General features: G+C 50.1%; 1 protein-coding gene across 1 annotated transcript in view; it reads left to right on the top strand.

The window, feature by feature from the left end:
• The window catches only part of LOC144509464 (voltage-dependent T-type calcium channel subunit alpha-1I-like), a 232,987-nt gene that overhangs the window by 122,556 nt on the left and 97,346 nt on the right, over window positions 1-13,085 (top strand). Inside the window, exons 11-15 of the mRNA XM_078238374.1 lie at window positions 1,855-1,972; window positions 4,912-5,067; window positions 8,253-8,343; window positions 9,698-9,873; window positions 12,589-13,035. Coding sequence (XP_078094500.1) covers window positions 1,855-1,972; window positions 4,912-5,067; window positions 8,253-8,343; window positions 9,698-9,873; window positions 12,589-13,035 — 988 coding nt within the window. The remainder of the gene's footprint in view (window positions 1-1,854; window positions 1,973-4,911; window positions 5,068-8,252; window positions 8,344-9,697; window positions 9,874-12,588; window positions 13,036-13,085) is intronic.

Consider the following 13,085-nt stretch of genomic DNA (forward strand, 5'->3'; position numbering starts at 1 on the left):
GATTTATTATTGTCACACGTATTAACATACAGTGAAAAGTATTGTTTCTTGCGCGCTGTACAGACAAAGCATACCGTTCATAGAGAAGGAAAGGAGAGAGTGCAGAATGTAGTGTTACAGTCATAGCTAGGGTGTAGAGAAAGATCAACTTAATGCGAGGTAGGTCCATTCAAAAGTCTGACAGCAGCAGGGAAGAAGCTGTTCTTGAGTCGGTTGGTACGTGACCTCAGACTTTTATATCTTTTTCCCGACGGAAGAAGGTGGAAGAGAGAATGTCCGGGGTGCGTGGGGTCCTTGATTATGCTGGCTGCTTTGCCGAGGCAGTGGGAAGTGTAGACAGAGTCAATGGATGGGAGGCTGGTTTGCGTGATGGATTGGGCTACATTCACAACCTTTTGTAGTTTCTTGCGGTCTTGGGCAGAGCAGGAGCCATACCAAGCTGTGATACAACCAGAAAGAATGCTTTCTATGGTGCATCTGTAAAAGTTGGTGAGAGTCGTAGCTGACATGCCAAATTTCCTTAGTCTTCTGAGAAATTAGAGGCGTTGGTGGGCTTTCACTATGGTGTCGGCATGGGGGGATCAGGACAGGTTGTTGGTGATCTGGACGCCTAAAAATTTGAAGCTCTCAGATGTCGGTCACAGTTGTCTCCACGCTGATCGGCGAATGGGTGGGATGTATTATCCAAAGAGTCGCACCATCGTTCATTCTCCCCACGCTCCCCCCCACCCCCCACACCTCCTCTGTATCTCTCCACTGTTTCCATCCACCTCTTCCAATGACCAAGTGGAGAAAACAGCTGACGCCTTTCCCAGAGACATCAGGCGAATCCAAACACCGCTTGAGAAATTCCGCCTCCAAAGACAAACTTGCATTACTATAGCGCCTTTTACTGGCCTCCAGCCAACTGAAGTCATTTTGAGGTGCAGTCTCTCTTTTCATGTGGGAAATGTGACAGCCAGTTTGCGCACAGCAAGATCCCACAAATAGAAATGTGGTGATGACCGGGTGTTTTTAATGATATTGAATCATAGGATTCCTGCAGTGCAGAAGGAGGCTATTCGGCCCATCGAGTCTCCACCGACTCTCCAAAAAAGCATCCCACCTAGTCTCCATCCACTCAACCCCACACATTGACCATACTAATTAATCCCCCTAATCTACACACCTTTGGACACTAAGGGGTAATTTAGCATGGCCAATCCCCCTAACCCGCACATCTTTGTCAGACACAGAGCAGCTTCAGACCCCCACAAACTGTCTAATTGAGGAATATAACCTCACATGTGGGCAGCACAGTGGGTTAGCACTGCTGCCTCACAGCTCCAGGAACCCGGGTTCGATTCCCGGCTTGGGTCACTGTCCGTGCAGAGTCTGCACGTTCTCCCCGTGTCTGCGTGGGTTTCCTCCGGGTGCTCCGGTTTCCTCCCACAGTCTGAAAGACGTGCTGGTTAGGATTCATTGGCCGTGCTAAATTCTCCCTCAGTGTACCCGAACAGGCACCAGAGTGTGGCGATTAGGGGATTTTCACAGTAACTTCATTACAGTGTTAATGTAAGCCTACTTGTGACACTAATAAATAAACTTTAAGCTTTAAAACTTCAGGGTCAGGCAAGGTTCAGCGTTGCTGTATAGTTGGATACGAAGATTATAAGAGAAAATAAAGCAAATCACTGTCGGTGTAGGGAACCCATCTGCACACACCACAGAGTGAGAATCCGATGCTTTAATTTAACTCGATGAATAAGAGTGCAGACGGGATTGACTCTAATCTACAAACTCTTCAGCGGCACGGAGCTTTCTTGGTGAAGCGAACTTTTAACGGACTGTCCACTTTCTCCCCCTTCTCGTCAGCATCCTGGGAATGCACATCTTTGGCTGCAAGTTCAGCCTGAAGACCGACGGCGGAGACACGGTCCCCGACAGGAAGAACTTCGACTCGCTGCTCTGGGCTATCGTCACGGTTTTCCAGGTTGGTGCGGGGTGGTCTCGAGTGGGCGATGCGCTTGGCGGGGAGACCTGGAAAGGTGGAGAGTGTTAGCCCGGCGAACAAGCGGGCGGTGGGAATGTCAGCGGCAAGTTGTACTCCCGTGGCCGATAGCCCTCATGGGAGAGTGAAGGGGAAGCAGAGAGAAGGTTGGATGTATTTCAGGGGGTGGGGAGGGGGGGCTGGGGTGGTGAGGGCGGGGGTGTGGGGGAGAGGGGGCAGATGGGGAGATGGAATTTGGGTTCTGAGGAGTTTTGGTGATAGAGAGGAGGGCCAATCCACCTAACCTGCACATCATTGGACACTAAGGGGCAATTTAGCATGGCCAATCCATCTAACCTGCACATCATTGGACACTAAGGGGCAATTTAGCACGGCCAATCCCCCTAACCTACACATCTTTGGACACTAAGGGGCAATTTAGCATGGCCAATCCACCTAACCTGCACATCATTGGACACTAAGGGGCAATTTAGCACGGCCAATCCCCCTAACCTGCACATCTTTGGACACTAAGGGGCAATTTAGCACGGCCAATCCCCCTAACCTACACATCTTTGGACACAAGGGGCAATTTAGCATGACCAATCCACCTAACCTACACATTTTTGGACACTAAGGGGCAATTTAGCATGGCCAATCCACCTAACCTGCACATTTTTGGACACTAAGGGGCAATTTAGCATGGCCAATCCACCTAATCTGCACATTTTTGGACACTAAGGGGCAATTTAGCATGGCCAATCCACCTAACCTGCACATTTTTGGACACTAAGGGGCAATTTAGCACGGCCAATCCACCTAACCTATACATGGACCTCTCATTGGGTTGCCACATCCGTCACCGCGGGTCATGCCAGGCTGGAAATTCTCAGCCAGCATGTCTCCTGTTTCGGCCGAGTGGGTTCATTGCGCCCTTTCCAATTGGCAAAAGATCACTCTTTTGCGAGCTGTTGAGGAGAGTTAGTGCTTGATGCAGGAAATTGAAGGGACAGGGGGGATAGCAGGCACTTCCCAAGCCTGAATGGTCACAGGGAAATTCCACAGAGCAAGATTCCACTGGCGTGTGTCTGATAGCAATTTGGGCACTGGCTTCCTCGCTGCATCAAGGAGTCTCACAACACCAGGGTTAAAGTCCAAAGGGTTTATTTGGAATCACGAGCTTTCGGAGCGTTGCTCCTTCCTCAGGTGAGTCACAGGGAACTCACCTGTTAGACTTTAACCTGGTGTTGTGAGACCTCTTACTGTGCCCACCCCAGTCCAACGCCGGCATCTCCACATCATCACTGCATCGAGATCAAAGTCAGATTTCTGTCGAGTCTTCAGTGAAACCATCTGTGGAATGTTTTCAAAGGAAAGAGATATTTGGCCAGACAACCAAAAGCGTGCTCAGGGAGGAAGGTTTTTAGAGAGGTTCCTAATGGAGGAAAGGTAACCACACAGAGATTTTATGGAGAGAATTCACATACTAGGTCCCAGCTCCCCCCACCCCCCAAGCGGATGGAGGGTCGGCCACCGATGGTGGAGTGATTAAAATGGAGAATCCTTTCACAGAGAGAGTTCACAAGGTTGTCTTCAGAAACCTAAATTTCAGCGGGAAAAGGCCCACCCTCCGCGCCCTCCTCCTTATCCTGGAAGGGCGCTCCTTACCAATTTCCCACAACCAACCTTGCAATTATTTTGTCCAACCTGCCCAACCTGCCCGTGGGCGACACGGTGGCACAGTGGTTAGCACTGCTGCTTCACAGCTCGAGGGACCTGGGTTCGATTCCTGGCCTTGGGTCACTGTCTGTGTGGAGTTTGCACGTTCTCCCCGTGTCTGCGTGGGTTTCCTCCGGGTGCTCCGGTTTCCTCCCACAGTCCAAAGATGTGCGGGTTAGGTTGATTGGCCATGCTAAAAATTGCCCTTAGTGTCCTGAGATGCGTAGGTTAGAGGGAATAGTGGTTAAATATGTAGGGATGGGGGTAGGGCCTGGGTGGGATTGTGGTCGGTACAGACTCGATGGGCCGAATGGCCTCTTCCTGCACTGTAGGGTTTCTATGTTTCTATGATTCATAAACTGACAAATAGAATCGTAGAATCCCTACAGGGCAGAGGGAGGCCATTTGGGGCCACACGGTGGCACAGTGGTTAGCACTGCTGCCTCACAGCGCCAGGGACCTGGGTTCGATTCCCGGCTTGGGTCACTGTCTGCGTGGAGTCTGCACGTTCTCCCCGTGTCTGCGTGGGTTTCCTCCAGGTGCTCCGGTTTCCTCCCACAGTCCGAAAGATGTGCGGGTTAGGTTGATTGGTCATGCTAAATTGCCCATAGTGTCCCGGGATGCGTAGATTAGAGGGATTGGGGGGTTAAATGTGTGCGGTTGCGGGAATAGGGCCTGGGGTGGGATTGTTGTTGGTGCAGACTCGATGGGCTGAATGGCCTCCTTCTGCACTGTAGGGTTTCTATGATTCTATGATTTGGCCCATTGAATTCGGGAAAGGACCGGAGGAGCAGGTCTCTGGCACAGTTTCCCCCCACTCTCTCTGTGAGTCGGCGGTTAGCCTTGAAGTCAGTACGGAGAAAGGTTCTGACTGAAACCAGAGCTACATTAATATATTCAACAGATACAGGCGTGAATGCCATCCACTATTGTTCCCAGCCTTCACACTGGTACAATGCCACTGCCAAATCATCTGGAATGAGAATCCTGTATGGCTAGGGGCTCAGCTTCAGGTGAAAGGTCACTGAGAGGGCAAAGAGCACAATGTGAAAGGCCGCTCGCATGGCTGACAAACTGACGCTGTAACGGAGTTTGATTGACTATATTTCAGGTCACCTTTTGTTGGATGTTTTTCCAAATATCTGAATTGCGAATACTTAGTCTAACCAATCCCCTGTGTGCCTTGAAGACAAGAGTTGAAGCTTTGCGTTGCCACCCCACAGATCCTGACCCAGGAAGACTGGAACGTGGTGCTTTATAACGGGATGGCCTCCACTTCACCCTGTGCTGCTCTGTACTTTGTGGCCCTGATGACTTTTGGTAATTACGTGCTCTTTAACCTCCTGGTCGCCATCTTGGTTGAGGGCTTCCAAGCAGAGGTGAGTGGTCATAATCCTTTCCTTGCTGGCCATCGTGTGGGCGCTCGGGAAAGTTGAGGGTCTGGGTGGGTTCACACTCTGTCCTCTCACCTCTGGCCGCCCTGGGGCTGAGTGTTCAAACCTCCCCCCTCCACTGCCTCCACTGGGGAGGCGATAACCTTGTGGTATTATCGCGAGACTATTAATCCAGAAACTTAACGAATGTTCTGGGGACCCGGGTTCGAATCCCGCCACGGCAGATAGTGGAATTTGAATTCAATAAAAAATATTTGGAATTAAGAATCTACTGATGACCATGAAACCATTGATTTGATTTATTATTGTCACATGTATTAGTATACAGAGAAAAGTATTGTTTCTTGCGCGCTATACAGACAAAGCATACTGTTCATAGAGAAGGAAAGGAGAGAGTGCAGAATGTAGTGTCACAGTCATAGCTAGGGTGTAGAGAAAGATCAACTTAATGCGAGGTAGGCCCATTCAAAAGTCTGATGGCAGCAGGGATAAAGTTGTTCTTGAGTTGGTTGGTACGTGACCTCAGACTTTTGTATCTTTTTTCCGACGGAAGAAGGTGGAAGAGAGAATGTCCGGGGTGCGTGGGGTCCTTAATTATGCTGGCTGCTTTGCCGAGGCAGCGGGAAGTGTAGACAGAGTCAATGGATGGGAGGCTGGTTTGCCTGATGGATTGGGCTACATTCACGACCTTTCCTTTACATTCATGACCTGGGCTTCGTTCACGACCTTTTGTAGTTCCTTGCGGTCTTGGGCAGAGCAGGAGCCCATACCAAGCTGTGATACAACCAGAAAGAATGCTTTCTATGGTGCATCTGTCGATTGTCGGAAAACCCCATCTGGTTCACTAATGTCCCCTTGAGGGAAGGAAATCTGCCACCCTTACCCGGTCTGGCCTACGTGTGACTTCAGAGCCACAGCAATGTGGTTGACTCTCAACTGCCCTCCAAAGGCAGCTAGGGATGGGCAATAAATGCTGCCCAGCCAGTAACGCCCATGTCCCACGGATGAGTTTTTAAAAATCTGTGCACTCGCAACCCAATTGCTTGTGGGCACACAGTGCAACAACTGCCCAAGCCAGACTCTAAATGGGCAACATAGAATTCATTTCTATAGCACCTTTCACAAAGAGCAGTACAGCACAGGAACAGGCCCTTCGGCCCACCAAGCCTGCGCCAACATAGGATGCCTTTCTACACGAAAGAACTTTTGTCTCTAAAAGAGAAAATGCTGGAAAATCTCAGCAGGTCTGGCAGCATCTGTAAGGAGAGAAAAGAGCTGACGTTTCGAGTCCAGACAAAGCTCTGACAAAGGGTCGTCTGGACTTGAAACATCAGCTCTTTTCTCTCCTTACAGATGCTGCCAGACCTGCTGAGATTTTCCAGCGTTTTCTCTCTTGGTTTCAGATTCCAGCATCCGCAGTAATTTACCTTGTGCCTCTACACGGTCCGTATCCCTCTATTCCCGGCCTATCATGTATCTGTCAAGATGTCTCTTAAACATTGAACTAAGAACAGAGAAAATTACAGCACAGGAACAGGCCCTTCGGCCCCTCCAAGCCTGCACCAACCATGCTGCCTGACTTAACTAAAACCCCCTACCCTTCCGCGGACCACATCCCTCTGTTCTAATCCTATTGCTCTTGTATCCGCTTCTACTACTTCCCTGGCAGCGCATTCCAGGTGCTTACCCCCCCTCTGTGTGAAAAAACCTGCTTCTCACATCTCCTTTAAACTTTCCCCCTTTTACCTTCAGCCCACATCCCCTAGTAATTGACATTTCTACCCTGGGACAATTGGGGGACACCCCAAAGCACTTCACAACTAACCTTTTGATGCACTATCAATAAGGCGAAAGACTACCGGTGTGCCAATATAAGTGTAGGCTTTTATTCACAACAGAATCAGGAGCAGATCCCAACAATTAACCGACCTGGACTGAACAAGGGGGAGTAGACAGCCACCTTTATACTAGGTGCTGAGGGGAGGAACCAAACTGGAAGGGGATGTGTCCAGGTATGACAAACACACACAACGGTGGTCCATATAGGACAAAGGCACAACTGAGGTCCACCACACCTTTTGAAGTGTCATTACTGGTGTGATGGAATTTGATCTGCAGACAATAAGCTCCCACAAACAGCAATGGGATGACATGTTTTGGGTTGAGGGATAAACATTGGCAAGGATTTGGATTTGGTAAAAAATTGCAGCATGCTGCTGTGCAGAGGGACCTGGGTGTCCTTGTGAAGGAATCTCAAGGAGTTGTTTTGCAGTTGCAGCAGGTAATTAAGAAGGCAAATGGAATTTTGTACTTTGTTGCTAGAGGGATGGAGTTTAAAAACAGCGAGGTTATGTTGCAGCTGTATAAGGTGCTGGTGAGGCCACACCTGGAGTACTGTGTACAGTTTTGGTCTCCTTACTTGAGAAAGGATATACTGGCACTGGAGGGGGTGCAGAGGAGCTTCACTAGGTTGATTCCAGAGTTGAGAGGGTTGGATTATGAGGAGAGACTGAGTAGACTGGGGCTATACTCATTGGAATTCAGAAGAATGAGGGGAGATCTTATAGAAACATGTAAGATTATGAAGGGAATAGATAAGCTAGAAGCAGGGAAGTTGTTTCCACTGGCGGGTGAAACTAGAATTAGGGGGCATGGCCTCAAAATAAGGGGAGCAGATTTAGGAGTGAGTTGAGGAGGAACTTCTTCACACAAAGGGCTGTGAATCTGTGGAATTCCCTGTCCAGTGAAGCAGTTGAGGCTACCTCATTGAATGTTTTTAAGGCAAGGATAGATACATTTTTGAACAGTAAAGGAATTAAGGGTTATGGGGAGCGGGCGGGTAAGTGGAGCTGAGTCCACGAAAAGATCAGCCATGATCTTATTGGATGGCGGAGCAGGCTCGAGGGGCCAGATGGCCTCCTCCTGCTCCTAGTTCTTCTGTTCTTATGACTCCAATATGTCCCAATGGTTAGAGTGAAGGGACACTCTCTTCTGCTTGGGGTTGGGCCACATGGCGAGGAAACTGTAGACGGAGCTTTGCGCTGTCTCAAAGCACCTCGGAATGCGTGATTTTTCCTGCGGTAGAATCTGTCTCACTGAGAAGATGCGACTGAGAGTTTGCCCCCGCCTTCACCTCAAATCAGGGTTTAATTTTCTTCCATCATTGCCAGGGAGATGCCAACAAGTCCGACTCGGAGGAAGAACGAACTTCAACAAATTTCGAAGACTGCGAAAAGCTGAAAGAAATGCATTATTTATCAGGTAACAGGAGACGCAACAAATGTTTTCCAATGGTGACGGTGATGTTACAAATGGTTTTGATGAATAACTTTGGGAAAACTGTTCCCAGTGGCAATGTAGACTTCTCTTCAAGGGTACCTTCACACCCATCTTTTGTGGGCTAGTGGAAGGATTCCTGGACTGATTAAACCGCATCATGAATGTTCCTTCCAAACAACCATAGAATCCCTACAGTGCAGAAAGAGGCCATCCGGCCCATCGAGTCTGCACTGACTCTCCGAAAGAGCATCCATTCCCAGCCCTCCCCTCTGCCCTATCCCCATAACCCCACCCACTTACCATGGCAAATGCTGCAAACCTACACATCTTTGGGACACTAAGGGACAATTTAGCATGGCCAATCCACCTAACTTGCACATCTTTGGACACTAAGGGACAACTTAGCATGGCCAGTCCACCTAAATTGCACATCTTTGGACACTAAGGGGCAATTTAGCATGGCACGGTGGCACAGTGGTTAGCACTGCTATCTCACAGCACCAGGGACCCGGGTTCGATACCCGGCTTGGGTCACTGTCTGTGTGGAGTTTGCACGTTCTCCCCGTGTCTATGTGGGTTTCCTCCGGGTGCTCCGGTTTCCTCCCACACTCCAAAGATGTGCGGGTTAGGTTGATTGGCCATGCTAAATTGCCCCTTAGTGTCAGGGAGACTAGCTAGGGTAAATACATCAGATTATGGGGATAGGGCCTGGGTGGGATTGTGGTCGGTGCAGCCTCGATGGGCCAAATGGCCTCCTTCTGCATTGTAGGATTCTATGGTTCAAAGAGCCAGCACAGACATGATGGGCCAAATGGCCTACTTCTCTTCATAGAAGCATAGAATCCCGACAGTGCAGAAGGAGGCCATTCGGCCCATCAAGTCTGCACTAACTCTCTGACAGAACATCACACTTAGGCCCTTTCCCGTAACCCCACGTATTCATTCCACTAATCCCCCAAACCTACACATCTTTGGACACTAAGGGGCAATTTAGCATGGCCAATCCACCTAATCTCCACATCTTTGGACCAGTGGGAGGAAACCGAAGCACCCGGAGGAAACCCACACAGATACGGGGAGAACGTGCAGACTCCACACAGGCAGTGACCCAAGGCTAGAATCGAACCTGTGAGGGAGCAGTGTTAATCACTTCTGTAAGATTGTCTGGTTAGTCAACATAGACCAGAATCTGAGCCATTCGCATTTAAACTGTGACTTTGACTGGGTCAAGCCAGGGTTAGGGCTGTCTCACTGTGTCAGTGGTTTCCATCGGGTACAGGAGATTCTTGGACAGCGCCTAACCACCCTCTCTTGTTTTTTCTCTTCATGAACCCAGAGTTGAAAGCGTGTTCCATCGCCATGACTCCCAACGGGCATTTGGATCTGTCTGCTCAGAGCCAGCCCAGAGGATCGAGGAGCTCTCTACAGCCTGACAATCCCTACATTGCAGCCGAGTCCCGGAAAAGCAGCGTGACCTCGCTGACACGCGTCAACTTTGACCAGAAGTCGCTGGTAAGGACCTCATTTTGCAGCCATGTCACCCCAGGATCCATTGGCGGGCAGGTCCTTGCAGGCCAGCATGCCATTAGCTTAGAATAATGATAGAATAATTGACACTGGATGGAGAAACAGAGAGCCAAAGTCTTTTGTCTCACTCTTGATTATCTTCTGCTCTAATAGACCAACAAGAAAGCTTCATTTACTTTGCATTGATTGATGATAAATTCTCTGATATAACTGGACTACGATGTGACATAAATGATTGATGGCTGCGTAACAGAACCTCAATTCCTTAAACTGATTTCATTTTTGCCTCAGCTGAGGAAGGAGCAGCGTTCCGAGAGCTCGTGATTCCAAATAAACCTGTTGGACTTTAACCCGGTGCGGTGAGACTTCTGACTGATTTCATTTAGGATATGGAGTCGTGATTGAGAGCATTTAATCATAGAATCCCTACAGTGCAGTCCATTTGGCCCGTCGAGTCTGCACTGACCACAATCCCACCCAGGCCCTATCCCCATAGCCCCACGTGTTTACCCAGCTAATCCCCCTGACACTAAGGGGCAATTTAGCACGGCCAATCCACCTAACCCCCAAGTCTTTCGGACTGTGGGAGGAAACCGGAGCACTCGGAGGAAACCCACGCAGACACGGGGAGAATGTGCAGACTCCACACAGACAGCGACCTTCAGTTTGATTCTGATCTGATAATCTGGGAGCTGTGATCCCGAATCCGTCTTCAAGAAGTTGAGAATGGAACCACAATCTCTCATTTGCGATGAGTTACTCAATCTCAACCAGTGGAGCATCCGTTACCTTCCCCCACAATTTACCGCTGGGGATTCATCTCCTGCTTGGAAAGCCTTCGGTGTCAGGGTAAAACCGGATCAGTTCCTGCTCTGACGCTTGCCATAGTCGAACAGCCCTTTATCGCCCACATGAATACAGGGGCGTTCTGCGGGGGAGATTAAGAAGAAGCCTCTACGCGGCTTAAAGAGTCATACGGTGCAGGAAAGGCCCTTCGGCCCATCGACTTTGGCTCCTTTCACATTATCAGGAGACCCCCCTCGCCCGCCCCCCACCACCAAGCACAGTGGTTAGCACTGCTACCTCACAGCTACAGGGACCCGGGTTCGATTGGGTCACTGCCTGTGCGGAGTCTGCACGTTCTCCCCATGTCTGCGTGGGTTTCCTCCGGGTGCTCCGGTTTCTATGACTCTATGATTTCTATGACAACAAGGTGCTCAATTCTACGCAACTGCCCCCCTTCCTCCCAAAGGCCTACCACGGCCTTTAACTGCCTGACTTGAGAATGGGGGCAATGGGGGCCCTTCTCAGCCTTTGGGCTAAGATTAAGCCCGAGATGGGACTCCGCACTGCCTCTCCCTGACAACTTGGATCTCGTTTGTCTCCCGCGTCTCAAGTTGGATTGGGTTCAATTTGAAATTGGGTTTTTTGGAGTAAAGCAGGGAGGTGGATTAAAAGTTTGCCCCATCCACTCTGAGCACTGGCTTTCTCACTTTCAGAATGGAGTTAAATTTAAAAAGAAAATTAACTTCCACTACCGTTCGATAGCCATGGCCAGGTGAGCCACACAGAGCAAAAGGCAGTTCTAAAGTGGCTTCTTTGAAATGGGTGCAATGGGAGGGGGAGGGGGCTCCTTAATTGCAGGGGAGGAGTGGGGGTGACCTTGTGCCCATCAGCCCCCCATTTCTTACCTCCCTGCCTTGCCCTTGAAAGCCTGACCCCCAGCAACCGCTCGCTAGGCTCTCCGATCCCTCCCCATCTCCCGGCACTTACCTGTCTCCAGTCTCCCTGAAGATCCTCTTCTCATTGCAGTCCCAGCAGTGGCCACTACCAAGTCCTGACGTCGCTGGGACATGATGGAGATGGGGTGTCCAATCAGACTGACCCGCAACTGTCAAGGGCGGAGACTTTCCCATCCCACTGAGGGGCTGAAGTCCGTCCAAGTCTGTTTACCCCACCGCCGCCATTAGTATTGTTGGAGCAGGCTTTTTAAGTCTCCCTGCTCACCGCGGCACCCACCCAGTAAAATCCAGCCTGGTTTTAATGTCTCCAAATGACGGTACCTCTGACAGTTCAGCATCCCCTCAGTACGACACCTAGAATGTGTCAACATCTTCAGCTAAGCCTACCAGGTTAATCTTCCCCTCCTATTTGACACAAAAATATGATGTGGAGATGCCGGCGTTGGACTTGGGTGGGCACAGTAAGAAGTCTCACAACACCAGGTTAAAGTCCAACAGGTTTATTTGGCAGCACGAGCTTTCGGAGCGCTGCTCCTTCATCAGGTGAGTGGAGAATTTGTTTCACAAACAGGGCATATACAGACAAACTCAAATACAAGATAATGGTTGGAATGCGAGTCTCAACAGGTAATCAAGTCTTTACAGGTACAGACAGTGCGAGTAGAGAGAGGGTTAAGCACAGGTTAAAGAGGTGTGTATTGTCTCCAGCTAGGACAGTTAGTGACAGTTTGCAAGCCCAGGCAAGCTGTGACAGAACCCAAGATCCTGGTTGAGGCCGTCCTCATGTGTGCGGAACTTGGCTATCAGTCTCTGATAGTTCAGTTCACCGAGCAGAAACTGTTTTCCAACTTCTATGTTCTATTCTGACCACTCCCGTGATCGGGGGAAGCATCGTGTGATCTTGGCGAAATGGTTTGAGCGTCGGGTGGTGACCGCGTGATTTCTTTCTCTTTTTCAGTCCAGCCGCCGGAGCTCCCACTACATCCCGTGGGGCGCTGGCAACAACTGGGGGAGTCGCAGAGCCAGCTGGAACAGCATGGGCCGCGCCTCCAGCCTCAAGCGCAAGATATACTCCGGCGAGCACGAGTCCCTCCTGTCCGGCCACAGACGCAAGACCTCCTCCCCCTCCTCCTCCGATGACCCCGACGACATCAGGTCTGAGATGGTCAACAGCCTGGGCCTGCTGCACCGACGGGCACTCTCCCTGGACACCAAAGGTCCTGGCGACCTGCATGAACTCCTCCAGGTGCCGGCCGTGCAGCCAATGGGGAGGAAGAACAGCGTGGCAACGGTTACCATGGACCACAGGGACTGTAATGGCAAAGGGCCGCACATTGTGAAAGAAATTTTCCCAAAGATGAACAACAGAAAAGAGAAGGGTGTTTACGACGAGGAACTTGACTACGTGAGTTGATTAGCCCCTTTCCTGCTCAGTTTAAGATCTGATTCAGAATT

This window comes from Mustelus asterias, chromosome 21, assembly GCF_964213995.1.
Source record: "Mustelus asterias chromosome 21, sMusAst1.hap1.1, whole genome shotgun sequence".
Lineage (NCBI taxonomy): Eukaryota > Metazoa > Chordata > Chondrichthyes > Carcharhiniformes > Triakidae > Mustelus > Mustelus asterias.